The sequence below is a fragment of the Salvelinus alpinus genome, chromosome 5 (assembly GCF_045679555.1).
Source record: "Salvelinus alpinus chromosome 5, SLU_Salpinus.1, whole genome shotgun sequence".
NCBI lineage: Eukaryota > Metazoa > Chordata > Actinopteri > Salmoniformes > Salmonidae > Salvelinus > Salvelinus alpinus.
This window is the reverse complement of record NC_092090.1, coordinates 80,096,848-80,124,167: the sequence shown is the minus strand read 5'-3', so window position 1 is coordinate 80,124,167 and position 27,320 is coordinate 80,096,848. Positions and strand designations below refer to the sequence as shown.

The 27,320-nt window shown below is 44.3% G+C and overlaps 1 protein-coding gene across 3 annotated transcripts in view; it reads left to right on the top strand.

Annotated features, from left to right (window-relative positions):
• The first annotated feature begins 351 nt into the window (after positions 1–351).
• Positions 352–27,320, top strand: part of LOC139576951 (phosphatidylinositol-3,5-bisphosphate 3-phosphatase MTMR3-like) — a 28,054-nt gene continuing 1,085 nt past the window's right edge. For 2 of the 3 annotated variants that reach the window (XM_071403586.1, XM_071403584.1), the window contains exons 1-20: positions 352–547; positions 12,680–12,760; positions 13,077–13,150; positions 13,729–13,794; positions 14,742–14,831; positions 15,013–15,129; positions 19,288–19,370; positions 19,486–19,652; positions 19,774–19,870; positions 20,173–20,286; positions 20,575–20,777; positions 21,019–21,150; positions 21,357–21,468; positions 22,001–22,196; positions 22,389–22,574; positions 22,867–23,037; positions 23,373–23,518; positions 24,158–25,706; positions 25,918–26,028; positions 26,190–26,278. In XM_071403586.1, coding sequence (XP_071259687.1) covers positions 13,148–13,150; positions 13,729–13,794; positions 14,742–14,831; positions 15,013–15,129; positions 19,288–19,370; positions 19,486–19,652; positions 19,774–19,870; positions 20,173–20,286; positions 20,575–20,777; positions 21,019–21,150; positions 21,357–21,468; positions 22,001–22,196; positions 22,389–22,574; positions 22,867–23,037; positions 23,373–23,518; positions 24,158–25,706; positions 25,918–26,028; positions 26,190–26,278 — 3,632 coding nt within the window. In that variant the 5' untranslated portion in view covers positions 352–547; positions 12,680–12,760; positions 13,077–13,147. Of the gene's footprint in view, positions 548–12,679; positions 12,761–13,076; positions 13,151–13,728; positions 13,795–14,741; positions 14,832–15,012; positions 15,130–15,218; positions 15,254–19,287; positions 19,371–19,485; positions 19,653–19,773; positions 19,871–20,172; positions 20,287–20,574; positions 20,778–21,018; positions 21,151–21,356; positions 21,469–22,000; positions 22,197–22,388; positions 22,575–22,866; positions 23,038–23,372; positions 23,519–24,157; positions 25,707–25,917; positions 26,029–26,189; positions 26,279–27,320 lie in introns of those variants that run through there. The other variant, XM_071403585.1, reaches the window with a different exon arrangement.

Sequence of the window (27,320 nt, the reverse complement as noted above, 5' to 3'; positions counted from 1 at the left end):
TAGGTTAATGCTGGTTTTCTACAATGACAAATTATCTCTGGTGGCCTAGTATAAGTTTAGGCCTACTAAAAATGTATGTAACGTTTAGACAGATGTAAACAAAGATGGTAGAAATTGGTTTAAAAACGGTGTACTTTTCATGGAAAAGTCTCAACCGAATCCTTGGGACGTCCCAACTGACGATACCCCATTGAAGTTTACATTTAAAACGGTTAAGGTTAGAATAGGTGTAGGGGTTTATGGTATGGACGTCCCAACGACACCGGATAGCGTATAGCTTGCATTTATTTATTTGTTTACATGCTCATGGGATTCGTTTGCGTACCCATCCCCCACATCCAAATAAACGTGGTTACGTTGCGTACTACGTCACGTATATTATTGGGTTGGAGATTCGCAGCGATGGCGACTCGATTCTTCTACGGGACGTATTGAAACTGGCCTCGGATATGACAAATGTATTTCCTAACGTGTAATTTATTGCAAACCCAGTGCACGGATCTTCAACTGGATCATTAACGTTTCTTTTGTCTTTGCTTTCTCTCTGGTGAGTCCTCCGGTTGTTTTCCTGCTTCGGTGTGTTTTGACAGAGGCCTCAGTTTTGGGGTCCGCCCTCATAACAACAACAGTTCCAGAAAGAGCAAGCAATGGCCAGCCTGACTACGATAACTAGCTAACTGTAACTTTATGACTGGAAGAAGCATAACTACGTCGTACCCAAACAGCAATATATTTATTTTGACCTGTCAAAGTCCTAACGAGAAAATGGCATTCTCACAGCTTAACTAACTGACGTTAGCCGCTAACTAGCCATGTGATATATATGGTTTCGATTGACTGGACTATGCTAGCTCGCCGCTACTAGTTAGCAAACTGGCGTAACGTTAACGTGTACTACGTTATAAGATGGCTCAAAGATGAAACTACAACTACACAAGTTAGCCAGCTAGCTAACGTGGTAAACTCCAATCGGGTAAAAATTGTCTGTATCAATTGTTGACAGTTAACATTTGGCCGCGTTATGTGCGTCGACACAGTGACTGACAGAGAATGGATATTTGGATAATTAGCCAGCCTGCTAACTAACGTAAACGTAGTTTGCTAATAATACGTTTATGATTAGTCCCGCTAACTAATATTAACCTTGAGTTAGCTAGTTATCCAATAATAGTTGTTGAAATTGCTATTTTTCTATTGCACGTCGCGAATCGGCCTTTAACATGCATTACATGACCAAAAGTACGTGGACACCTGCTCGTCGAACATCTCATTCCAAAATCATGAGCATTAATATGGAGTTGGTCCCCCCCCTTTGCTGCTATGACAGCCTCCACTCTTCTGGGAAGGCTTTCCACTAGGTGCTGGAACATTGCTGTGGGGACTTGCTTCCATTGAGGTTGGGCACTGAAGTTGGATGATTAGGCCTGACTCGCAGTCATGTTCCAATTCATCCCAAAGGTGTTTGATGGGGTTGAGGGCAGGGCTCTGTGGAGGCAAGTCAAGTTCTTCCACATCGATCTCAACAAACCATTTCTGTATGGAACTCACTTTGTGCATGGGGGCATTGTCATGCTGAAACAGGAAAGGGCTTTCCCCAAACTGTTGCACAAAATCATCTAGAATGTCATTGTATGCTGTAGCATTAAGATTTCCCTTCACTGGAACTAAGGGGCCTAACCCGAACCATGAAAAACAGCCCCAGACCATTATTCCTCCCAACAAATTTACAGTTGGCACTATGCATTCGGGCAGGTAGCGTTCTCCTGGCATCCGCCAAACCCACATATCGTCCGTCGGACTGCCAGATGGGGAAGCGTGATTCATCACTCCAGAGAACGCGTTTCCAGTGTCCAATGCCGGCGAACTATACACCACTCCAGCACATAGGCTTATGTGCGGTTGCTCGGCCATGGAAACCCATTTCATGAAGCTCCCGACAAACAGTTATTGTGCTGTTGATGCAGTTTGGAACTCTGTAGTGAGTGTTGCAACTGAGGACTGACTATTTTTACGTGCAACGCACTCGCCGGTCCCGTTCTGTGAGCTTGTGTGGCCTACCACTTCGCGGCTGAGCCGCTATTGCAGTTGTTTCCACGTCACGATACCAGCACTTACAATTGACCAGGGCAGAAATTTGACAAATTGACTTGTTGGAAAGGTGGCATCCTATGATGTTGAAAGTTACTGAGCTCTTCAGTAAGGCCATTCTACTGCCAATGTTTGTCTATGGAGATTGCATGGCTGTGTGCTCAATTTTGATACACCTGTCAGCAACGGGTGTGGCTAAAAATAGCTGAATCAACACATTTTTTAAGGGGTGTCCACATACTTTTGTGTATATATAGTGTACCAAGCTAGTTAGCTCTTGAAAGCCCTTATCCTAGGGTTTTCAGCTGTTGGCTTCGGCCACGGTTGGCTGTGTGTAAACTACAATTGTGACACTAATCATCGCTTTGCAAAATGTGAAACATATGCCCCTTTCATATCAGCGAGAAATAATCGTTCAAATAAAAAATATACACTTAATATCTTTTTCTTTGTACAGATCCATTTGCTGTGTGCACCTCCAGTTGATGAACAACACTTCCTCACCAGCGTTTCCTAAACTCGGTCCTCACGACCCCAGGGGCTGCACATTTTATTTTTTATCCTAACACTACACAACTGAATCAAATGATCAAATTGATTAGTTGAATCAGCTGTGTAGTGCTAGTGCAAAAACCAAAACGTGCACCTTTTGGGGTCACGAAGACTGAGTTTAGGAAACCCTGGCTTACACACAGGTGTTTGCACATGTGGCCGCCTCTATCTTGCGTTAACAAGCGCTGTAACATGGAGATATGGCTGTGTGGGAACACTAACCCTATAACGGTGTGTAGTAATTTAGCTTTTTTGTTTAAAAATAATCTTGCTGCTATGAAAGATGAGTTCCTTTTAGGGCTGGGCGATATGGCCTAAAAATCATATCTACATTTTTTTAAACTGGCTGTTTAACAATATACAGTACTAGTCAAAAGTTTGGACACACCTACTCATTCCAGGGTTTTTCTTTATTTTTACTATGTTCTACATTTTAGAATAGTTAGTGAAGACATCAAAACTATGAAATGACACACATGGAATCATGTAGTAACCAAAAAAGTGTTAAACAAATCAAAATATATTTTATATTTGAGATTCTTCAAAGTAGCCACCCATTGCCTTGACAGTTTTTCACACTCTTGATGGTAGTCACTGCCCATTGATGCTTATCACTTATTAACCATAATTTATTCAATTTACTTTAATAAAATATTTCAGTTGTGTATATTACATTTGTTTTATTTGATGACTTTATTAAATTCGAAAGTCATCTCATCTCTATAGAGCTGCTGCCTATGCTGTCTGACAAAATCACTATTTTAGTAGTTCTTCAAAGTCAATAAGGCTTTGAATTTTATGACCAACTATCAATCACTTAGATCATATTTTCAGGTAGAGATGCCTCGGGAAGCAACTGCTCTCTCGATCGCTCATTCTTAGCAGCCGTAAAAGAAACGCAGACCGGACGTGTAGGCGCACAATGAATTATGGTTATTGTAGTTAATTACCACGTTTTCTGTGCTGATCTATGTAGAATATTGGCCTGTTGGAAACGACAACTCCCTACTACATCGCGCAGTTCGGGTTTGATCTGATTTATTTCTAGATAAACTGCAATGTGCGCATTGATCTCATAGGGGGGGAAAAAACAAAATGGAATTCAAATAATTAAACCGACCTTAGTTTTAAAAAATTAAAAAATAACTGAAATTTTGTTTCATCGCTCAGCACTATATTCTAATTGCATGCCTTGCTAGCTTAATCTCTGTAAAGATAACAGTCAAGGCAAACTGCTACCGTTCACCAGTAACGTTAGTTGGCTATCTGGAATTCTAAAGTTTCTGCTTTGATGCATGATTACTAATGTGTTAGTAAAATTATCTGGAAGGCTAGTTCTTCTCTACTAGTCCTTGATCAGTGTTGGTGATTCACACAGTTAACAATAAATAGTTTGAGAAACATGTTTTTATTCACTGCTGGATAGATTGGCTTTGAATGTCACATGTTTTGATAATATCAGGCTTATGTGTCAGAACATTACAGCTAGACTAGCTCTTGCCCTTATCATGACTCCAATTCCCTTGCACTACAGTGGAGTCAGTGAACGTCCCTCACGTTGTGAGGGAAATGGTGAGGATTATTAACGTTTCTAAATGTTAAAACAGAGCCACGGGATTGTAGTTTACATGAAGCTGTGGTCCATACGTTCAGCTGAGAACCCATAATAGGGGAAGTTATAAGCCTTCTTGGGTTCTCGAGACCAGCACATGCAACTACTCAACCTTTACTGTTCTCCATAATGTCACACAGATCCTCACACTCTTTCCTCATATCCTCCTTACGTCACTGAGATGGGAAGTATTCACTTTGAGAGATGATGATTTAAGCCTTTGCTTGAGTGTTGCAGGTTCAGATCAGATGTATGGTAGTCACATGACAGGACTGAGGCGCTAAGGGGCTTAGCCTGCCCTGTGTGGCACACAGAGCCAGACTGAGCTGAGGCCATGGGTCACGAGCCTGCTGATGTAAAAAAAAACAAAAAAACGCATGTTTTGTTGGTGTGTCCGCACACCAGTGTGTGTGTGTGACAGATATGTTTTATCAGTATCTGTATCTTTGGTTTCGACTCCCTCTGTGCTGTGTGCACTGTGCAACTTCCACTCGCACACAGACACCTAGCCACTCCCACTCACAGAAAAGACGAAAGATAACTTCTTCCTTTTTGACAACAAGCAATTTAAACTCTCTATTTGAGGTTTGGTCCAACAGAATCGCTCATATGAATACCGTAACGCTTAGACATTATTTGACCGAAATAGACGAGAACTTAATCTTTCTAACGATAGCCTTAGTGGTTAGAGCGTTGGGACAGTAACCGAAAGGTTGCTGGATTGAATCCCCGAGCTAACAAGGTAAAAATCTGTCATTCTACCCCTGAACAAGGCAGTTAACCCACTGTTCCCGGGCGCCGAAGATGTGACTAGGTATCCCCCTTTCCTTTATGTCTGAACGCCCAAAATGTACAGTGCCTTCAGAAAGTATTCACACCCCTTGACTTTTTCCACATTTTGTTGCGTTATAGCCTGAATCTAAAATTAATTAAATAGAGATTTTTGGTTACTGGCCTACACACAATACCCCATAATGTCAAAGTCGAGTTATGTTTTTAAAAATATTTATACATTAATTAGAAATGAAAACCTAAAATGTCTTGAGTCAAAAAGTATTCAACCCCTTTGTTATGGCAAGCATAAATAAGTTCAGGAGTAAACATTTTCTTAACAATTCACATAAGTTGCATGGACTCACTTGTGTGCAATAATGGTGTTTAACATAAATTTTGTATGACTACCACATCTCTGTACCCCCCCCCCCACCACACACACACAATTATCTAAGATCCCCCAGTCGAGTAGTGAATTTCAAACACAGATTCAACCACAAAGACCAGGGAGGTTTTCCAATGCCTCGCAAAGGGCACTGATTGGTAGTTGGGTAAAACATTTAAAAAGCATAAATTGAATATCCTTTTGAGCATGGTGAAGTTAGTTATTAATTACACTTTGGGTGGTGTATCAATACACCCAGGCACTGCAAAGATAAAGGTGTCTTTCCTAACTCAGTTGCCGGAGAGGAAGGAAACTGCTCAGGGATTTCACCATGATGCCAATGGTGACTTTAAAACAGTTACAGAGTTTAATGGCTGTGATAAGAGAAACCTGAAACAACATTGTAGTTACTCCACAATACTAACCTTATTGACTGAGTGAAAAGAAGGAAGCCTGTACAAAATACAAATATTCCCAAACATACATTCTGTTTACAACAATGCACTAAAGTAGTGCTTAAAGAAATGTGGCAAAGCAATTAACTTTTTGTCCTGAATACAAAGTGTGATATTTGGTGCAAATCTTCAAGCGTAGTGGTGGCTGCATCATATGGGTATGCTTATAATTGTTAAGGGCTGGAGAGTTTTTTTTTTCAGGATAAAAAAAACAAACATACTGTTGCTAAGCACAGGCAATCCTACAGGAAAAGCTGTTTCAGTCTGCTTTCCACCAGACACTGGGAGATGAATTCACCTTTCAACAGGACAATAATCTAAAACACAAGTCCAAATCTACAGTGGAGTTGCTTACCAAGAAGACTGTGAATGTTCTTGAGTGGCCGAGTTAGTTTTGACTTAAATCTGCTTGTAGATCTATGGCAAGACTTAAATCGCTGTCTAGCAGTGATCAACAACCAATTTGACAGAGCTTGATTTTTGAAAAGACTGGGCAAATATTGTAACATCCAGGTGTCCAAAGCTCTTAGACTTACACAGAAAGACTCACAGCTGTAATCTCTGCCAAAGGTGACTAACATGTATTGACCCAGGGGTGTAAATACTTCTGTAAATTAGATATTTCTATATTTTGTTTTCAATCAATTTGCAAACATTTCTAAAAACACTGTCATTATGGGGTATTGTTTGTAGATGGGTGAGAATAAAACATTTAAAAAACATTTTAATTCAGGCTGTAACAAGAAAATGTTGAATAAGTCAGTGTATGAATGCTTTCTGAATGCACTGAAGAACAAAGCAGACCCTACTAAAACGAAAGTGTCAATGAACGTGGAAAATTAATGCTCCGTTTTTCATTGCAGTACCACACACTGCTAGCAGCATTTTAGTGACAGACTGTGCTGGCTGTGTACTCTGTTTTGTAATTGTAGAATGAGTAATGAAAGACATTACTTTATACAGTGCATTTGGAAAGTATTCAGACCCCTGGACTTTTTCCACATTTTTTTCTTTACAGCCTTATTCTCTAAATGATCAGGATTCTTTTTTTAAATCTACACGCTACCCTATAATGACACAAAACATTTTTTATGTTTTGTGGCACATTTTATAAACATTTTAAAACGGATACCTTATTTACATAAGTATTGAGGCCCTTTGCTTTGAGACTCAAAATTGAGCACAGGTGCATCCTGTTTCCAGTGTTCATCCTTGTGATGTTTCTAAAACTTTATTGGAGTCCACCTGTGGTAAATTTAAATTGATTGGACATGTTTTGGAGAGGTACATGTCAGAGCAAGAACCAAGCCATGAGGTCGAAGGAATTGTCCGTAGAGCTCAGAGACGGGATTGTTTCGAGGCACAGATCTGGGGAAGGGTACCAAAACAATTCTGCAGCTTTGAAAGTCCCCAAGAACACAGTGGCCTCCATCATTCTTAAATGGAAGAAGTTTGGAACCACCAAGACTGTTCCTAGAGCTAGCCGCCAAACTGAGCAATCGGGAGGAGAAGGGCCTTGGTCAGGGAGGGGACCAAGAACCCGATGGTCACTCTGACAGAGCTCGAGTTCCTCTGTGGAGGTGGGAGAACCTTCCAGAAGTTCAACCATCTCTGCAGCGCTCCACCAATCAGCCCTTTATGGTAGTGACCAGACAGAAGCCACTACTCAGTAAACAAGATTCTCTGGTCTGATGAAACCAAGATTGAACTCTTTGGCCTGAATGCCAAGCGTCACGTCTGGAGGAAACCTGGCACCATCTCTACGGTGAAGCATGGTGGTGGCAGCATCATGCTGTGGGGATGTTTTTCAGTGGCAGGGAGACTAGTCAGGATCGAGGCAAAGATGAACAGAACAATGTACAGAGAGATCCTTGATGAAACCTGCTCCAGAGTGCTCAGGACCTCAGACCTTCTAACAGTACAATGACCCTAAGCACACAGCCAAGACAACGTAGGAGTGGATTTCGGGACAAGTCTCTGAATGTCTGAGTGGCCCAGCCAGAGCTCGGACTTGAACCCGATCGAACATCTCTGGAAAGACGTGAAAATAGCTGTGCATCGACACTCCCCATCCAACCTGAGAGCTTGAGGATCTGCAGAAAAGAATGGGAGAAACTCCTCAAATACAGGTGTGCCAAGCTTGTTGTGTCATACCCAAGAAGACTTGAGGGTGTTATCGCTGCCAAATGTGCTTCGTCAAAGTATTGAGTAAAGGGTCTGAATATTTATGTAAATGTGATATTTCATTTGTATTATTATTTTTTGGACACACCTACTCATTCAAGGGTTTTTCTTTATTTTGAATATTTTCTACATAGTAAAATAATAGTGAAGACATCAACACTATGAAATAACACATGGAATCATGTAGTAAGCAAAAAAGTGGTAAACAAATCAAATTATATTTGAGATTCTTCATTGTAACCACCCTTTGCCTTGATGACCGCTTTGCACACTCTTGACATTCTATCAATCAGCTTCATAAGGTAGTCACATGGAATGCTTATCCAACAGTCTTGAAGGAGTTCCCACATGTTGAGCACTTGTTGGCTGCTTTTCCTTCACTCTGTGGTACAACTCATCTCAATTGGGTTGAGGTCAGGTGATTGTGGAGGCCAGGTCATCTGATGCAGCACCACATCCTTCTTGGTCAAATAACCCTTACACAGCCTGGAGATGTGTTGGGTCATTGTCCTGTTGAAAAACAAATGATAGTCCCACTAAGCGCAATAGGATGGCATGTCACTGCAGAATGTTGTGGTAGCCGTGCTGGTTAATTGTGCCTTGAATTCTAAATAAATCGCCGACAGTGTCACTAGAAAAGCACCCCCACACCACCACCTCCATGCTTCACGGTGGGAACCACACATGCGGAGATCATCCTTTCACCTACTCTGCGTCTCACAAAAAAACAAATCTCAAAATTGAACAGATTTCCACCGGTCGAATGTCCATTGCTCGTTTTTCTTGGCCCAAGCAAGTCTCTTCTTATTGGTGTCCTTTAGTAGTGGTATCTTTGCAGCAATTCAACCATGAAGGCCTGATTCACACAGTCTCCTCTGAACAGTGGATGTTGAGATGTGTCTGTTACTTGAAGCATTTATTTTGGCTGTAATTTCTGAGGCTGATAACTCTGTAATGAACCTATCCTCTGCAGTAGAGGTAACTCTGGTCCTCATGAGTGCCAGTTTCATCATAGCGCTTGATGGTTTTTGCAACTACACTTGAAGAAACTTTGAAAGTTCTTAATTGTCTGCATTGACTGACCTTCCTGTCTTAAAGTAATGATGGACTGTCGTTTCTCTTTGCTTATTTGAGCTGCTGTTTGCATAATATGGACTTGGTCTTTTACCAAATAGGGCTAACTTCTGTATACCAGCCCTACCTTTTCACAACACAACTGATTGGCTCAAACGCATTAAGTAGGAAAGAAATTTCACATTAGCTTTTAACAATGCACACCTGTTAATTGAAATGAATTTCAGGTGACTACCTCATGAACTGGTTGAGAGAGCTTTGCTCACTCTTGGCAGTCATCAAGGCAAAGGGTGGCTACTTTGAAGAATCTCAATTGTAAAATATATTTTGATTTGTTTAACACTTTGTTGGTTACAACATGATTCCATATGTATTATTTCATAGTTTTGATGTATTCACTATTATTCTACAATGTAGAACATTTAAAAAAAATAAAAACACTGGAATGAGTAGGTGTGTCTGAACTTACTGTACAGGTACTGTATAAAAACCTGTTTTTGCTTTGTCATTATGGGAAATTGTGTAGATTTCATCCATTTTAGAATGAGGCTGTAACGTAACTAAATGTGGAAATAGTTAAGGGGTCTGAATACTTTCCCGACTGCACTGTATAAGGGATTGGCAACTCATTCTTATTCTGAGAAATAAGCATCTTCTTATCGAGGTAGGCCACTTGATTTCAATATCTATAAAGCCTGCTACAAAAAGTTTGTCATTATTAGTGGATGCGCATGGTTCTGGTAACATTTTTAACCAATATATTGCATTTTCATAGACTTGAAAGCCAGATCAGTGACTATTGCAAACTGAAGGCTTATTTAGCCTAGGTGTAATTTTACAAGCCTTGAATCATTAGATTGTTCCCGACTGTTTGAAATGCTGAGTATTGAACTTTTTATTGTGCAACAAAGCTTATTTAGAGAAAGCATAAAAAATAGAGATACTATGTATTGTGAATCGCCCATAAGTTTGATAAAATCGCAGATTTTTAGGCCATATCGCCCAGGCCTCACTCTGTTATACAAAGAGTGGAGATGGATTTCTGCTTCTGTTTCTGACACCATGCTCCTATGGTTGTTTTATTGGTTCTGTGTTGGTTGGGACCTGGTGGTATTTGAACTGGCCTTCACCCACAGCTTCTCAGGTCTGTCTAGCAAAATAAATATATTTTCCCCCCTTTTTTTGTAACATAAGGCATTTTTTTTAATCTCTAGATTTTGGGAAATGGCAGTTACAGGTGTTAAAAGATATACTCAGCACCACCTTGTTAAAAAAAAATCCTGTGTAGAATCCTGTTTTATACACCACATATTTATTTATAAACTGGATACACTTACTGTAATATCTGCTGCTGTACATATCATTCTTAGCTGATCATGTGTAAATTGTCCTGATATGTATTTTCCTTACATTTGAATTGTTTTACTAGCTCTTAACAATGCAGTAAAACGTAACATAAGCATTTCGCTGCACCTGCTAATAACACCTTCTAAACTGTGTACGTGACCAATAAACGTAGATATTTTGATTGCCAGTCTTATACATTGCTCACGATACGTCTGCTGCAAAGAAACAAGAGCGAGCATGAGAAACAAGTTTTGATCAGTCAGGAAAATATGTGCTGAAAACATGGCTCACTATTTAGCCTAAAAAGATGGAGAACAAGCTATAGGATGAAAAATACCGACGTTTTGGCACAGGTACAGCAGAATAGCGCAAGCTAATGCTACCTACAGTAAAAAAAACTAGTAGAATTGTCATTTTACAAATCAATACTTGTGAAATATCTTCCAAAAATAATATTGCTATGTACAGTGCATTCGGAAAGTATTGACCCCTTCACATTTTGTTACGTTACAGCCTTAAATTGATTTAAATAGTTTTTTTCCCTCATAATCTACACACACCATAATGACAAAACAAAAACAGGCTTTTGGAAATTGCAAATTGATAAAATATTTCAAACTGAAAGCACATTTACATAAGTATTCAGACCCTTTACTCAGTACTTTGTTGAAGGACATTTGGCAGTGATTACTCTCAATTCTTCGTGGGTATGATACAAGCTTGGCACATCTGTATTTGTGGAGTTTCTCCCATTCTTCTCTGCAGATCCTCTCAAACTCTGTCAGATTGGATGGGGAGCATCGCTGCACAGCTATTTTCAGGTCTCTTCAGAGATGTTCGATCGGATTCAAGTCCAGGTTCAAGTCCGGGCTCTGGCTGTGCCACTCAAGGACATTCAGAGACTTGTTCTGAAACTACTCCTGCATTGTCTTGGCTGTGTACTTAGGGTCGTTGTCCTGTTGGAAGGTGAACCTTCGCCCCAGTCTGAGGTCCTGAGTGCTCTGGAGCAGGTTTTTATCAAGGATCTCTCTGTACAATGCTCCGTTCATCTTTCCCTCAATCCTGACGAGTCTCAGTCCCTGCTGCTGAAAATAATTCCCACAGCATGATGCTGCCACCACCATGCTTCACCGTAGGGATGGTGCCAGGTACCCTCCACATGTGACGCTTGGCATTCAGGCCAAGAAGTTCAATATTGGTTTCATCAGACCAGCGAATCTTGTTTCTCATGGTTTGAGAGTCCTTTAGGTGCCTTTTGGCAAACTCCAAGCGGGCTGTCCATGTGCCTTTTACCGAGGAGTGGCTTCTGCCTGATTGAAGTGCTGCAGCGATGGTTGTCCTTCTGGAAGGTTCTCCCATCTCCAAAGAGGAACTATTGAGCTCTGTCTGAGTGACCATCTGGTTCTTGGTCACCTCCCTGACCAATGCCCTCTCCCCCGACTGCTCAGTTTGGCCGAGTGGCCAGCTCTAGGAAGAGTCTTTGGTTCCAAACTTCTTCCATTTAAGAATGATGGAGGCCACTGTGTTCTTCGGGACCTTCAATGCTGCAGAAATGTTTTGGTACCCTTCCCGAGATCTGTGCCTTGACACAATCCTGTCTCAGAGCTCTACGGACAATTCCTTTGACCTCATGGCTTGGTTTTTGCTCTGACATGCACTGTCAACTGTGGAACCTTTTTTATATATTTTATATAGACAGGTGTGTGCCTTTCCAAATCATGTTCAATCAATTGGATTTACCACCAGTGGACTCCAAGTTGTAGAAACATCTCAAGGATGATCAATGGAAACCGGAAGCACCTGAGCTCAATTTCGAGTATTGTTTGGAAATTGTTTTGTCTAATCCATTTTAGAGTAAGGCTGTAACGTAACAATGTGGAAAAAGGGAAGTGGTCTGAATTCTTTCCAAATGCACTGTAGCTGTATCTTACACCCCCCCCCCCTTATCAGTATTGATGAACATAGTATACTGTGGCCCAACTGGACGTAAATGGCTTTTTTCCATTCCATAAATGTGTTTTAAGTGGTGTCTCTCACCTCACTTGCAGCTTACTGTAACCACCAGCACATCTATATTTACCAGGGAATGAAAAGGTCTATTGTAGATTGAATGTTCCAGCGAAAAGTAAGCTGTTTGAGATGTTTGCAGATTAACTATTTGTTCATTCCTTATAATAACTAGTTTCATGTTCTCTTTTAATCCTACAGAATTCAATGTCTTTACTCTAACTGAAATTTGCAAAACAGGATCATCAGGATAGCACCTCATCTGTTGCTTGTTCTCTTTTGGTATGTAGCAAAACCGGTGCACATCACAGTACTCGCTACTCATTTTGTTTAGCTTCCTATCATTTTGAAGTGATAACCTATTGAAAAGAACACCTTTTTTCTGCGTAAGGGCTGTATTTCATTTTCTACATGTGACACAGAATGACTGTGTACCCAGCACTCCAAATCCAGTTACTGCAGGGTGTTACTCTCATCTATGTGATCACTGTTAATGAGAGATTGTTTACAAGGGATCCTCTGCAATAAGATAGACTACTGTAGTCCAGTTTTATAGGGCAATCAAATTAGATCTTTCCCCTTGTTCCACTCTCTACAGACTTAGATTTGGGGTCCAGTGAGGAAGGCCTGTGTTCCTTGTCCAGTGACCCACACTCCTTCACAAGGGCAATGGTAAAGTGCAGCTTTCATCATGACCGTTTTCTATCTACCAGTGAAGAAGAGCTATCAGTGTGTGTGCTGTCTGCAGAATCGGAAACTCTCCATTGATTTTCAGCCTTTTTAAATCAGCTGTGTTTACTGGTAGCTAGATGGTTGCATCGGACACAGTGTCAAAGTTCCACCCAGTCTGCTGCCTCAGCAGGGAGTGTTTGATTTTGACTGGAAGCCTTAGTGTTATGGTGATATGGAGTAGTATTACCACTGCATGTGATGAGTTATATCTTGGTCAATCATAAACCTTGCTCTGAAAGTGTGTGTGTGTGCGGGGATTGACATTAAGGGTAGTCCTATAACTCGAGGGGGGGTGGGGTGATCTGAGCAGTCACGCAACTTGAGCCTGCTTGTGGAGTTTGTCCCATTGGGAAGGAGATATAAAATACCTGATATCAATCCAAAAAATTCTCCTGGTTTGCCTGATGGGCGAGTGTCTTTCAGACCGTAAATACTTGATGTGTATGTCTTTGTATGTGTGTGTGTGTGTCTGCCTGTGTTGTGCGTTCCTGTTCCTGCCCCCTGACTGGCCTCTGCAGAGTGTTACCCCAGCCATGCGGACGAACAGGACACTGTCAGCTTGGCTCCCAGACAGCGTTCAGTTGGTGGGATGGTCGCTCTGAGCCTGCTGCCCCAGCCATGTCTTTTATCTGCAATGTCTATGGACCAGACCACCCTAATCTCTCTTTGTCCTTGCCAGTATTGCCATTATGTTCTCACTAGACTGAACTCCTATTGTGTCCTAGCCTTACCACCCATGGGCCCCAGGGTGCTGCTGAAACAGACCGGGATAAAGCAAAGAGCACAGCCTTCTGCTATAGCCCTCCCTGTTTCAAAAGGCAGTTTAAAAAAAAATCTACAATTTAGTCCCTGAATAAAAACTATTTAACTGCTTATGTGTTCATGCTTCACATTACCATCAAAGAAATGTCCTCTGTGGGTTTCTGAAATATGCTCATTGAATTGAGAAGTAAGGTATGCAACATCAAAGAGCTCCTCACGTGTGGCACAGACGGATACCAGTAGAAATCAAAGGGGACCATAATTGGATCTAGCCACCCAAATTACATTAAGACCTGTAATTATTTAAGACACTTGGTTGTAAAAGGATTACTTATGATATTTTGTACTTGGCGCAGTGTGCTCTGTAGCCGGTATCTGTTTCTGGCTCTGAACTGGGTTACACAGACACGCTTTAGTACCATGCCAGGCTGTCAGCCAAGGGTGAGGTACTCTTCGCAGGGGACTTGGGCCTGGTGTGTGTGTGGAGGATTGAGAGATTGCACAGGGATGATTTAAGACCACACACCTATTTATAGTTGGTTTCAGCATCAACACTCCTCTGATTACATTTGGCTTCATCATTTGCTGTTTGTGAAAGCCTATTCAATTAAGTTACTGTTAGAGGTATGGAAACAGATTAGGTTAAATGTTGGAGAATGGCTACAGTCGATGCTGGTTGTAACCAGTGAATGGGGATAGTGGACTATTGAGTTATTTTACAAGACGCTGGACATTCCACATAATCAACAACATATTTTCTGATTGGCAGGAGGAGGAGGGGCCGCAGAGCATGGAATGTATCCAGGCCAATCAGATCTTCCCCAAGAAGCCCCCAGTCCTGGAGGAGGAGAGCCTGCAGGTGAGAACACATTGTCGGAGCTGGTTAGCACAATGCCAAGTCATGCCTGTACAGTTATCGCAAAGTCATTCTTCTACATGTGTTTGTAATGGTAATTTACTGTGTATGTGTGTATTTATATGGCACCTTTTCAAGTGATAAGGTTCTGTGCCCTTTGATAACTTCCCTCCTGTGGTGCCAGGTGCCCTTTCCCGAGCTGCATGGGGAGTTCACAAAGTATGTGGGGAGAGCGGAGGATGCAATCATCGCCATGTCCAGCTACCGCCTGCACATCAAGTTCAAAGAGTCCATCGTAAATGTAAGTACTGCCGACTAACTAAGTGAAGGCTTGGGACTTGATAGCACACAGTTTATCATCCAGCTCTAACACACACTTTAATTTCACAGACAGTGCCTAAGTGTCTGAAGAAACTCTACAGCTGGTCAGTAAAGTGAAACCCTATTCTCTCCAGTCTCTGTGCACCTTGACTTTTTATGAATGGAGACTGTACTGGGTCCAGTGACAGTGTGCCACAACTGTTGTGGTAACAAGGCAGGCAGTCTGGAGAGGTCATTCTCAGTTGCTTTGCTTTTCTCTTTCCACTTGCCGTTGCCATGGTTGCAAAGATCGCATCAGGGATGCACAACACTTCCGCCCTCTCCCCCTTTTGTCGTGTTATATAAAGACCGTCTTTGTTACCAATGTGTGGTTATTCTTAGAAATTGACATCTCATTATTACACTGTTCTTAGTACAGAAAATTCCCCCCATTTTACAAACAAATGACACTGCTTCACTTCCTCTCACTGTAGTAGTATAGTACCGTAGTGATAAACGGCATTGCTGTACAGTTGTGCAGGTTCTGCTCCTTTTGGATTGGCATGTTTTTACATATACAGGGACGTTTTTGCTCAATCACCTGTGTTAAAATGTTCCAGTTCTTACCGGCTAGCTCACCTGTTTTTTTTTTGTTTTTTTTTGCCCATTTCTGCCGTCAGTCTGGTTATATTGGAGCTGAATCTCACTATGTTTAATGAAACGGAGTGTGTGTTCTCTACACACATTTGGATTGGATGGTAAAGCGTTTGCATCACATGGCTATGGTTCACCACTCACATAAAGAGAGAATGGAGAGGGAGCGCGCAGTGAGGCAGGCCGTTAACAAGCATCCGAGGAATTCATTGTGTGGTCAGATGTAGATTAGAGAGCAGGAATTATAACAGAGTGTAAGGAATGTGTGGCCAGGCAACAGCAGCAGTACAGACACAGCTTTAACTCTGTTTCCCTTGTCTTTATTGTCTCTCCTGTTTTGTTTTGAACAACAGAGTGACAGTTGTTGTGAGGTGTCAGTAAGTACCCAGCAGCCCCTGCATGCACAGCGTGTTGCCCTGCTCACAGACTGGGCTGGGATGGATGATGACATGGCAACTGTGTGTGTGTGAACCTGTTGAACACTGACCGCCTGTCCATTCTGCATGGCATTGGACCGTGTTGGAATTGTAAAACCAGCATTCGCTGCACTCCCCTCTGAGTCACTGCAGAGCAGAAAATGTGCTTTTGGGTGAAACTTTGCTCTGCCATTACCTGGTTGCTAAAATTCTATAATGTTTGCCTAATTTCAGTTTGTGACCAAACAAGCTATGTATAGTGTAAAGTAAGGATATTTAACTCTTATGAGGTCTGGATCCTGCTGGTTTTCTGATCTACCTGATAATTAATTGCACCCACCTGGTGTTTCAGGTCTTAATCAGTCCCTGGGAGGGGGGGGAGCAGTGGGACTGGTTTCAAGGTCCAAAGTTGAGTGAGGGGTGTTGAGAATGATCGTATGATCTAAACCACTGTGACATTTATTTTTTCAATAACCCAAAATATATTATTTTCAGCTGTTTGAAGCTGTTGAACAAAACCGAAAGTAAAAAGACACAAAAGCTAAACTCACTCCTCGATCACACCTACAGCGTCATTGTGTTTTGGTACACCAGAACTACATACATTTCAAATGGAACGCTGTGTTTGTCTTGCAGCATTGCGTTGCAGAGGCAGTTGCAGTGCGTTCTATGTGGTGACTCATTGGATAAATCGAACGTATGCATCAAATTGTACGCTTAGACGGCTTGACAGAAATGGTAGCAGAAGGTGAATGTTGAACTTTTGTTGCACACATATCCAGATGATGCTGCGTACCATTTTGCACAAGGACGCTGTACAGTCGTGGCGCAAAGTTTTGAGAATGACACATATTAATTTTCACAAAGTCTGCTGCCTCAGTTTGTATGATGGCAATTTGCATATACTCCAGAATGTTATGAAGAGTGATCAGATGAATTGAAATTAACTGCAAAGTCCCTCTTTGCCATGCAAATTAACTGAATCCCCAAAAATCATTTCCACTGCATTTCAGCTCTGCCACAAAAGGACCAGCTGACATCATGTCAGTGATTCTCTCGTTAACACAGGTGTGATTGTTGACGAGGACAAGGCTGGAGATCACTCTGTCATGCTGATTTGAGTTCGAATAACAAACTGGAAGCTTCAAAAGGAGGGTGTTGCTTGGAATCATTGTTCTTCCTCTGTCAACCATGGTTACCTGCAAGGAAACACGTGCCGTCATCATTGCTTTGCACAAAAAGGGCTTCACAGGCAAGGATATTGCTGCCAGTATGATTGCACCTAAATCAACCATTTATCAGATCATCAAGAACTTCAAGGAGAACTTCAATTGTTGTGAAGAAGGTTTCAGGGCGCCCACGAAAGTCCAACAAGCGCCAGGACCGTCTCCTAAAGTTGATTCAGCTGCGGGATCGGGGCACCACCAGTACAGAGCTTGCTCAGGAATGGCAGCAGGCAGGTGTGAGTGCATCTGCACGCACAGTGAGGCGAAGACTTTTGGAAGATGGCCTGGTGTCAAGGAGGGCAGCAAAGAAGCCACTTCTCTCCAGGAAAAACATCAAGGACAGACTGATATTCTGCAAAAGGTACAGGGATTGGACTGCTGAGGACTGAGGTAAAGTCATTTTCTCTGAATCCCCTTTCCGATTGTTTGGGGCATCCGGAAAAAAGCTTGTCCGGAGAAGACAAGGTGAGCGCTACCATCAGTCCTGTGTCATGCCAGCAGTAAAGCATCCTGAGACCATTCATGTGTGGGGTTGCATCTCAGCCAAGGGAGTGGGCTCACTCAAAATTTTCTCTAAGAACACAGCCATGAATAAAGAATGGTACCAACACATCCTCCGAGAGCAACTTCTCCCAACCATCCAGGAACAGTTTGGTGACGAACAATGCCTTTTCCAGCATGGAGCACCTTGCCATAAGGCAAAAGTGATAACTAAGTGGCTCAGGGAACAAAACATCGATATTTTGGGTCCATGGCCAGGAAACTCCCCAGACCTTAATCCCATTGAGAACTTGTGGTCAATCCTCAAGAGGCGGGTGGACAAACAAAAACCCACAAACTCCAAGCATTGATTATGCAAGAATGGGCTGCCATCAGTCAGGATGTGGCCTAAGTTAATTGACAGCATGCCAGGGCGGATTGCAGAGGTCTTGAAAAAGAAGGGTCAACGCTGCAAATATTGACTCCCTGCATTAACTTCATGTAGTTGTCAATAAAAGCCTATGACACTTATGAAATGCTTGTAATTATACTTCAGTATTCCAGTAACATCTGACACAAATATCTAAAGACACTCATGCAGCACATTTTGTGGAAATTAATATTTGTGTCATTCTCAAAACTTTTGGCCACGACTGTAGGTGTGATCGAGAAAGCTTAGAACGGATCTACCAATTATCAGGCTAGATCTATAACTTACATTTTTATGTGAATTTGGTTGAGTTGCCCATGAAGCTAAATGCTGGATCTCTTCAGTATAATACTGTAGTTTTTGTGGTATTTGCCTAGATCAGATGAGGATTTAATAGACAGTAAATATGAGGCGATAGGGCTGCAGATGAACATTTACTGCACAATGATCCAGCAGTTTTACATACTGAATCAGTACACGAGGGAAGCACATCAAATCGGAAGGTAGTGTTAAAGGAGACGTGAAAATGGCAAACTTTTCCTGGGAAATGCTATTTGATATCTGATGCAGCTAGTTTGTAGCTGTGAAGGACTGTAAGGTCGTCAGGTAGAGTATGTGCTCAGATTTTCATGGTGACAGCAGTGTAGCCTTTAGCTCTCCTGGCATGATCGGCATTATCACACTTAACGTGAAATATTTAACTAGCCTACTAACTTGTTTTGAAATGTAGACATTTTGTTGGTGGCGATATTGCACAAGCATTTACTGCATGTGCTTGTGACTTCTGCTCTCTTACTTTTGGTTGTCCCCTTGTGTGACTGTAGAGCACATGTAGGCCTAGAGCCTGAAACGAGCTTATTTGTGTGAGAGAAAGTCAGCCTGCTGGTTTGGAGATTGTGGTACACCAGAGTGTGACTGTTGTGTTCCTGTGTCTGTGTTTATTCTCTCACCAGGTCCCTCTGCAGCTCATAGAGACTGTGGAGTGTCGTGACATGTTCCAGCTCCATGTCACCTGCAAGGACTGTAAGGTCGTCAGGTAGGAGGACCAACTGAAACAATACAGACATGCATATTGCGTGCAACATTTTTGATGTTCATGTCTTGGTTTAGGCCTATAGCGAGTATGTATGATTGTGCTGCTTGTCTCCCAGGTGTCAGTTCTCCACCTTAGAGCAGTGTCAGGAGTGGCTGAAGCGGTTGAACGCTGCGGTCCGCCCTCCGTCTTGCTTGGAGGACCTCTTCTCCTTCCCCTTCCATGCCTGGTGTGTGGACGTGTACGCCGGGGAGAAGGAGCAGCACGGGGAGCTGTGCAGGCCAGGTACGTAGACCAGGACACCGGTGTCCTCAGACAACCTCTACTCGGTGGTGACAGACCCAAATCCTTCCCTTCATTTTGGCTAATCTCATCTCTCCTCGTGTGTCCCTGTGTGCTCTGTTAGGAGAGCATGTGACTTCCTGGTTCAAGAATGAGGTGGAGAGGATGGGCTTTGACACTCAAAACGCCTGGAGGATATCTGACATCAACAGCAAGTTCAGGTATGAGCCGCCAACAGCCCCCTGACAGCCTGCATCCTACAGGGCTGATCTGATTACCAAGCCTCCCAGGGTAGTGCCATGATAACTGTCTGCTGTCACCCTTCTGCACACACTGCTCTGTGTGTCTGATACAGAGGCTGGTTGTTCTGTTGTCCTCCACTGGTGATGAGCCTCCTGTAGATAAGGACCTTGTCCACGATTAGTTGTTGCTGGGATAGGGACTTTTTAGAGGCATCACTCAGCCTGTGCCCCCCTCTCCTCCTGTTCTAACCCCTGCCCCCTCTCTCCCATGGCATTGCCAGGCTGTGCTCCAGCTATCCGCAGCAGCTCCTGGTGCCAGCCTGGATCACAGACAAGGAGCTGGAGAACGTGGCAGACTTCCGCTCCTGGAAGAGGTTCCCGGCCGTTGTGTTCAGGTGGGGCTTTCTGTCTGTGTGTAGCGTTGTTAGTCAGTGAGAGAGAACAGGGATAGGTTCTGTGAATACAATGCAAAGCAAGGACAACTCCTTTCACCCTGAGGTGTGTTTCATGAGTAGGGAGGGTTCCATCTTTGCATATGTACGTTTTTTGGACCCAATCCTTTCACAGGATACCTTGTTATTGACTCCAGATGCCAAATGGATCAGAGTTGCTCCATGTTGTTTTCCCACACAGTGCAGTCTGTTCTCCTGACTGTCCCATGCCTCTCCTCCCCTGTCCTCCAGGCACCAGAGCACTGGGGCTGTGATCGCCCGCTGCGGCCAGCCGGAGGTCAGTTGGTGGGGCTGGAGGAATGCAGACGACGAGCACCTGGTCCAGTCCATCGCCAGGGCCTGTGCTGTGGACTGCAGCTCCCGCAAACACCTGGCAAACGGATCCTACATCAATGGAACCATCGGCACCAATGACCTCGTGGACACTGACTTCGGTCAGTCCACAACACACAAACATGCACACATTCTCACACCCATACCATACACACAGAGTGCTGAAGCAGCACCTTCCTATCTGTTTGTGTGGCTTTGCTGCAGACACATGGTTGTGCAATGTTGGCCTGTCAGGACTTGTGCTGGCCCCTCTCAGACATTTATTACCGCTTTTATTTGATAATACTGACTGTCATCACCTATGCAGAGATTTAATTCAGGTTGTGTCTTTTCGTGTTTCAGAATCGTCCCTGACGAACAGCTCGGAGGTAGAGACGCTGGCCATCCAGCCACAAAAGCTGCTGATCCTGGATGCCAGGTCCTATGCAGCCGCTGTGGCCAACAGGGCCAAGGGAGGGGGCTGTGAATGCCCAGGTAAGATGGCTCATCTCTGGGCCAGTGGATCCAGGAGACTGAGGTCAATGGGTTTGCATGGAAGCATGTTATTGTCAACTTAATGTCAACAGAAAAACTGTCCTAACTCGCAATCTGTACTGTTATTTTTCTGCCCAAGAGTAGTTGTTTTGGTATTAATGATATGTTCATTTGTCACAAACTGACTCATCTTCTCCTCTATACAGAGTACTACCCCAACTGTGAGGTGGTGTTCATGGGCATGGCCAACATTCACTCCATCCGCAAGAGTTTCCAGTCCCTGCGCTTCCTCTGCACCCAGATGCCAGACCCGGCCAAGTGAGTTGTGCCTCTAGCACTGCAGTGGAGGTCCATTCCGACTAGGCTCACAATCCAAGATGAATTACACAAGCAGAGACCACCTACTCCACTCCAGTTTGTTGCCATGGTGGCTTAGTAACTGTATTAACCCCAGTTGGGTTTTAGCCTTGCCCACACATCTGGTTCTGGTTTAGGAACCCGGCCCAGCCCACAACTAAAGGATCTCTTTCCATCTGAACTCACATTCCACTCTGCCATTGAATCAAAATGTCTCCCTTGAACTAAGAGCATGTTGTTGAAAGTACTCAGACTCAATAATAGTAAGCCCTTTTCATAACTGGTCAAATTCAATGAAACAGACATATTCAAGACACATATTTAAGAGCCTCTTGCTCGTCATATTTAGAGGTCTTTGGTTTGTCTTTATCTAAGATGAGCTGTTGTGTTTATAAGTCAGTGCTTGGTGTGACTGATTGTATGGGAGTAGTTTGTGTACACTACAGTGAGGCTGTGCATTCAGGAGACAACTTAACCGGCTCTCCCTCTGTAGCTGGCTGTCTGCTCTGGAGAGCACCAAGTGGCTGCAGCACCTGTCTCTGCTGCTGAAGGCTGCCCTGCTGGTGGTGAACGCTGTGGACCGCGACCACAGACCTGTTCTGGTGCACTGCTCTGACGGATGGGACCGCACGCCCCAGATCGCTGCCCTGTCCAAGCTCTTGTTGGACCCATACTACCGCACCATTGAGGTAGGCTGGCTGGGACGATCATTGGGCCTCGTTGATCGTTGTATTGGAACATTTTTAGGTTGATTTTAACAATTAGACATAAACAGAGGCACATTTTAGATGGCTGAAATAAATGCATATGTGCCCCTCTTAAAGTATAACATCCATTTTGACTGAAATGTATCTCTTGCTGTTGATATGATTTCTCTATAGGGTTTCCAGGTGCTGGTGGAGACTGAGTGGCTGGACTTTGGCCATAAGTTTGCTGACCGCTGTGGCCACGGGGAGAACTCCGAGGACCTGAACGAGCGCTGCCCGGTCTTCCTGCAGTGGCTGGACTGTGTTCACCAGCTCCAAAGGCAGTTCCCATGCTCCTTTGAATTCAATGAGGCCTTCCTGGTGAGGAGGATGACCATAGACCTGAATAGGATGGAATCAAACTCACTTAGTCAGGAATTGGATGCAACTCAAATGTTTATATTTGGATTAGTATGAATGACCATCAAATTTTGTTGGTTTGAGTTACTGTTTTTATCCAGCTGCGAGACTGTGATATGTAATTACCCTGGAGAGTTTTGTAATATTTTAGGCTCAGATGCATGGAATTTTTACTCACTATCATTATCATACCTGAGATTTGAGCATGCTCTGACATGTTTGTGTGTTTCTGGTCCTGTGTTTGTCTGTGCAGGTGAAGATGGTGCAGCATTCCTACTCGTGTCTGTTTGGCACCTTCCTGTGCAACAGTGGTAAGGAGAGGGAGGACCGGCAGGTTGGGGAGAGGACCTGCTCCGTGTGGTCACTGCTGCGACCAGCCAACCGCGCCTTGAGGAACATGCTCTACTCCTCCCACTCCGAGACTGTATGTCTGCTCTCTGTTTGCTCACCCCTTTATATTGGAACATTCCTCCATGCCTTAGATACAATGGGAGGGGTACTTTTAGGGGATGCCCCAGAGTGCTATAATTTATTATTTTTGTTTACTTAAAAATGTTCATGGTCCTAGAACTAAACTTTAATTTATGACACAAACAATGTCATCTTATCTATTTAAAACTGTTTTTGTGGCCACTTCGTTGATATTGTACTGTCTTGCCTTGCTTGCTCAAGTGTGAATATTTTGTCCATCACATACATAAATATTTATGTTCAACCCCCTGCATATTCCTATATCTAAAGTTGGGTCTGTTGTTGTAGGTGCTCCACCCAGTGTGTCATGTACGTAACCTGATGCTGTGGACAGCAGTCTACCTTCCCAGCTCCTCCCCCACCACGCCCTCTGACGAGTCGTGTGCACCCTATCCTGTGCCTGGTGCCAACCCTGAGGACACTCCCCTGGGCAGGTGAGCCTGCCACTCTGCTCCCTCTCTGATGTAAGATAGACCCAGGTTTCGGGCACCACAGCCAAAGGGACCTCGCTCTGTAACCTGCTCTATAATCAGCTCAGCTGCCTAACTGCTTTTCACTCACACAATGATTGGTCTGGGAGATGCAAATAGTTTTATCCTCTGCTTATTTAATCTCTCATGACTTTGTCGGTGTCTTGAAAAGATAAAAAATAAGTCAGTTGAGGCAGTTTACAACAATATACCGCAAAGTATTTTTGTAGCCATTTGTTATTGACGATAACTGTTGAGGACGTGTCGCAAAAACAGTGCTGAATCCGTTCAATTTCTTTTTTCTTTGCAAGATTAACTGTCTGTTTTTAGTTTTTCCTTGATCAATAGGTTATGGGGATACATTTGATTACAACACAAATTTTACATAGTCTTCTCAATCACTTGAGCTATGCTTCGCTCTGTATTTTCCATTTGTGGACATGCATGTCTTAATCCTGAACACTATAATATGATTACCTGATTATATACACAGCCTCCACTTCAATCATGAGGCCTCAATGATACGGCGCCATTGTTTAGGGATAAAAGGCTGTTTTTTCCATGTGCTAATCAACTCAATTCATCTCTTTCCTCCCTCGAAAGACGTCCGAAGACCCGTTCCTTCGATAACTTGCCCAGCGCATGTGAGCTGGGGAACTCGCTTGCCCCCAACCGGCGCTCCAGTGACCCAAACCTAAATGAGAAGTGGCAGGACCACCGGCGCTCTCTGGAGCTCAACATCGCTATGGGGCCCGACGGAGGGGGAGCTCAGGAAGGGCGTGCTAACGGCCAGCCTGGAGCAGCAGGGCCTCAGGCAGGCACGGCCGACTCTGAGCCGGAAGACAGCCCTGAAGGAGGGCAGATTGAGCTGAGAGACGGAGCCTCCAAGGGGTTGTTAGCAGCAGGAGAAGAGCTTGAGCTCTCCATTGAGCTGGCTGTGGCAGAGGGACAGATGGAGAACATTCTCCAGGAAGCAACAAAGGAGGAGGTTGGTGCCGATACTCAGAGAGAAGATAACGCTGCTGCTCCTCCTATTGCTGTGGCTCAAACTCTGATTGATGCTAACGTTAATGGAAGAGAGACGGAGAAAGAGGCCAGCACCAGTGATGGTAAGGCTGATAAACAAGCTAACATCAATGGGGCTGAGAATCAGACGGAGGCTACTATCACTAATGGGCATCACCCAGAGAAGGGCACAGATGAGCCTGAGGAGGAGTCTAGTGTCTCTCCAGGCAGTCCCACGGACGTTCCAGAGGAGCAGGAGGCGATAGAGAAGCCGGAAGAAGTGCTAGTGAAGCAGGTTCTGGAGAACCATACTGCCCAGGAGGAGCCAGACCACAACCCTAGCACCAGCACCCCCAGCCCAGCCCACGCTACCCTTAGAACTATAACCAATGGCTTTGGAGAGAGGACACCAGTGGCTGCTGAGAATCACCTTCCACCAGAGCTTAAGTCCAGCAGACACCTCTCAGAGGTCCTGGTGCAGGCTGACAAGAAGGCCTCCCTCATGGAGAGCTCAACAGAGACTCTGACTGAAGAGGCCTGCACCAGGCCAGAGGCCCCAGTGCAGGCACCCATCTGTGCAGGCCCCCAGCCCTGCTCTGAAGGCAGGAGTCAACCCCCCTGCCACAGGAGAGTGAACGGGGAGGCAGAGCCAGAGCAGGGGGCACCCAGGACTTCAAATGGAGGACACAAGCGGCCCTCTGTCAGTGCCTTCCAGTCTTTGAGTGCTGATCCCAGCAGGGAGGGACTGTGTAATGGCGAGAGCTTGGAGGGGGAGCCCTGCAGTGGCCCTCACTGGGCCAAGGTGAATGGGGAGCGGGCCCCACTGAGCCGCCAGGTGTCCCTGGCCTCCTGCAACTCCCTGACCCACCACCGCCGGGGCAGCTGCTCCCAGCACCGCTGCCTCCATGCCCTACTGGGGCGCCCCGCCGCCACACCCAGCCCCGAGCAGCCGGCCCGCAGTCACCTGGACGATGACGGGCTGACGCTCCACACGGACGCCATCCAGCAGCGGTTGAGGCAGATCGAGGCAGGCCACCAGATGGAGGTGGAGACGCTGAAGAAGCAGGTGCAGGAGCTGTGGAGCCGCCTGGAGAGCCATCACCACGCGGCGTCCCTCAGGATCAACGGAGATATGGGAGACGAAGTGGTAAGACCCGGCCTCGTCCTGCAGAGAGATGACTTGGCAGTTAAGAGCTGTGACTAAGTTGATTTGAGTGAGCATTTTCAAAAACGATTTGATCAGACTGACAGTGCTGGAACTAGACATTTGAGGGGAGAACCACTTAATTGTTAATATTTAGTCAGATGTGAAATTACAAAGATACTGAGTTTCTGTTATCTCATTCCCTCCCACTCAGACCTCAATGACAGACTCTGAGTATAACCTGGATGCTAGCTGCCTGTCCCGCTGCAGCACAGAGCTCTTCTCCGAGGCTAGCTGGGAGCAGGTGGACAAGAATGACACTGAGGTAAGCTGCCTGGCCGAATGGGATGCTACAATACGGGACCTGGAGGAGGGGTGGAAGATGAATGATGGACTATAGTGGCTGTAGAGACTGGGAGTTTACAGATAAAGTTTGGCTGACCTTAAGATGCTAGCTGAGAACTGCCATTTGGCTACCTGTTGCAGGTGACCCGCTGGTACCCGGACCACTTGGCAGCCCAGTGCTACGGGTGTGAGAGTAGGTTCTGGCTCGCCACCAGGAAGCATCACTGCAGGTACCCAACCACAGGCTTTTTTGTCCTTGCTATGGTTTGAACCGGGCCTTGGCTGCCCTTAGACACACTGCTATCACTTGTGATGAGACTTAACTCAGGAGACACTGCCTCAGCTCAAACTTGTTGATATCAGTTTTCTACTCATTTTTTTTTCTTCCTTCCCCCTGAGATCCTGCTGCTGTTCTGTTTGGGTCTTTTTTTGCTTTGCAAATGTATGGCTTGTAATTCAGGTGTTGTGATGTGATTAGCCTTATGCCCGCAGGCATCAGTAATAGAATGACAATTTTCATTATCATTTATCATTACCATTTTGTGAGGGAAGACAAACATTTTGTTTTCTTCATGGATGTTGTGGATGTGCTTATGAATGGGACAGATCTGCCATGCGGGTCCTGTAGTCTCTGCATTGCCTCTCTTGGTTTTCTCATTTCCTCATATTGTTATCCTTTCTAATTCCCTGGTACTCTGGGCCAATGTGGGACAGCTTCAACATGTTGCCACTGCTATTTAGATTTCCACGGTGCTCCAAAAGCTGCATATCTATAAGCTGTCTGTACCTTTTGGTTAAGCCATAGTCAGCGAACTAGTTTACCAGCACCATTTTGGTCCATGTCCAACAGAATGCTCACAATGCCACATTGTAGCCTACAAATAGAGCACCTTAGTTTAGTTTCTTCCCTGTTATGCCAACTGGAGCTTTTAAAAGGCGCCTTGTGTTTGAGCCCAGGTGTAAAGGCCTTACATGACAATTAGCTTGTTGGGAATACGTTAACATTTGGGCTATTTGTGACGTTTGCAAAACTGTTTAGGGCTGAGTGCAGACTTCTAGTGTAATTTAGAGATTGTTTGAATGCGCAGTTTAAATCAAGGCCATTCAAGACCGACCTTTTCATAGTATGTGCTACTGGTATCATCCAGTCAAGACCACAGTGAAGGAACGTTTTTGAATCTGTGCTGTAATGGGAGCAGCCTATGTAAAGAGGTCTAGTGTTTGTTATGCATGGAACTGGGAAAGTAGGGTTTCTACAGTATCTGAGTGAGT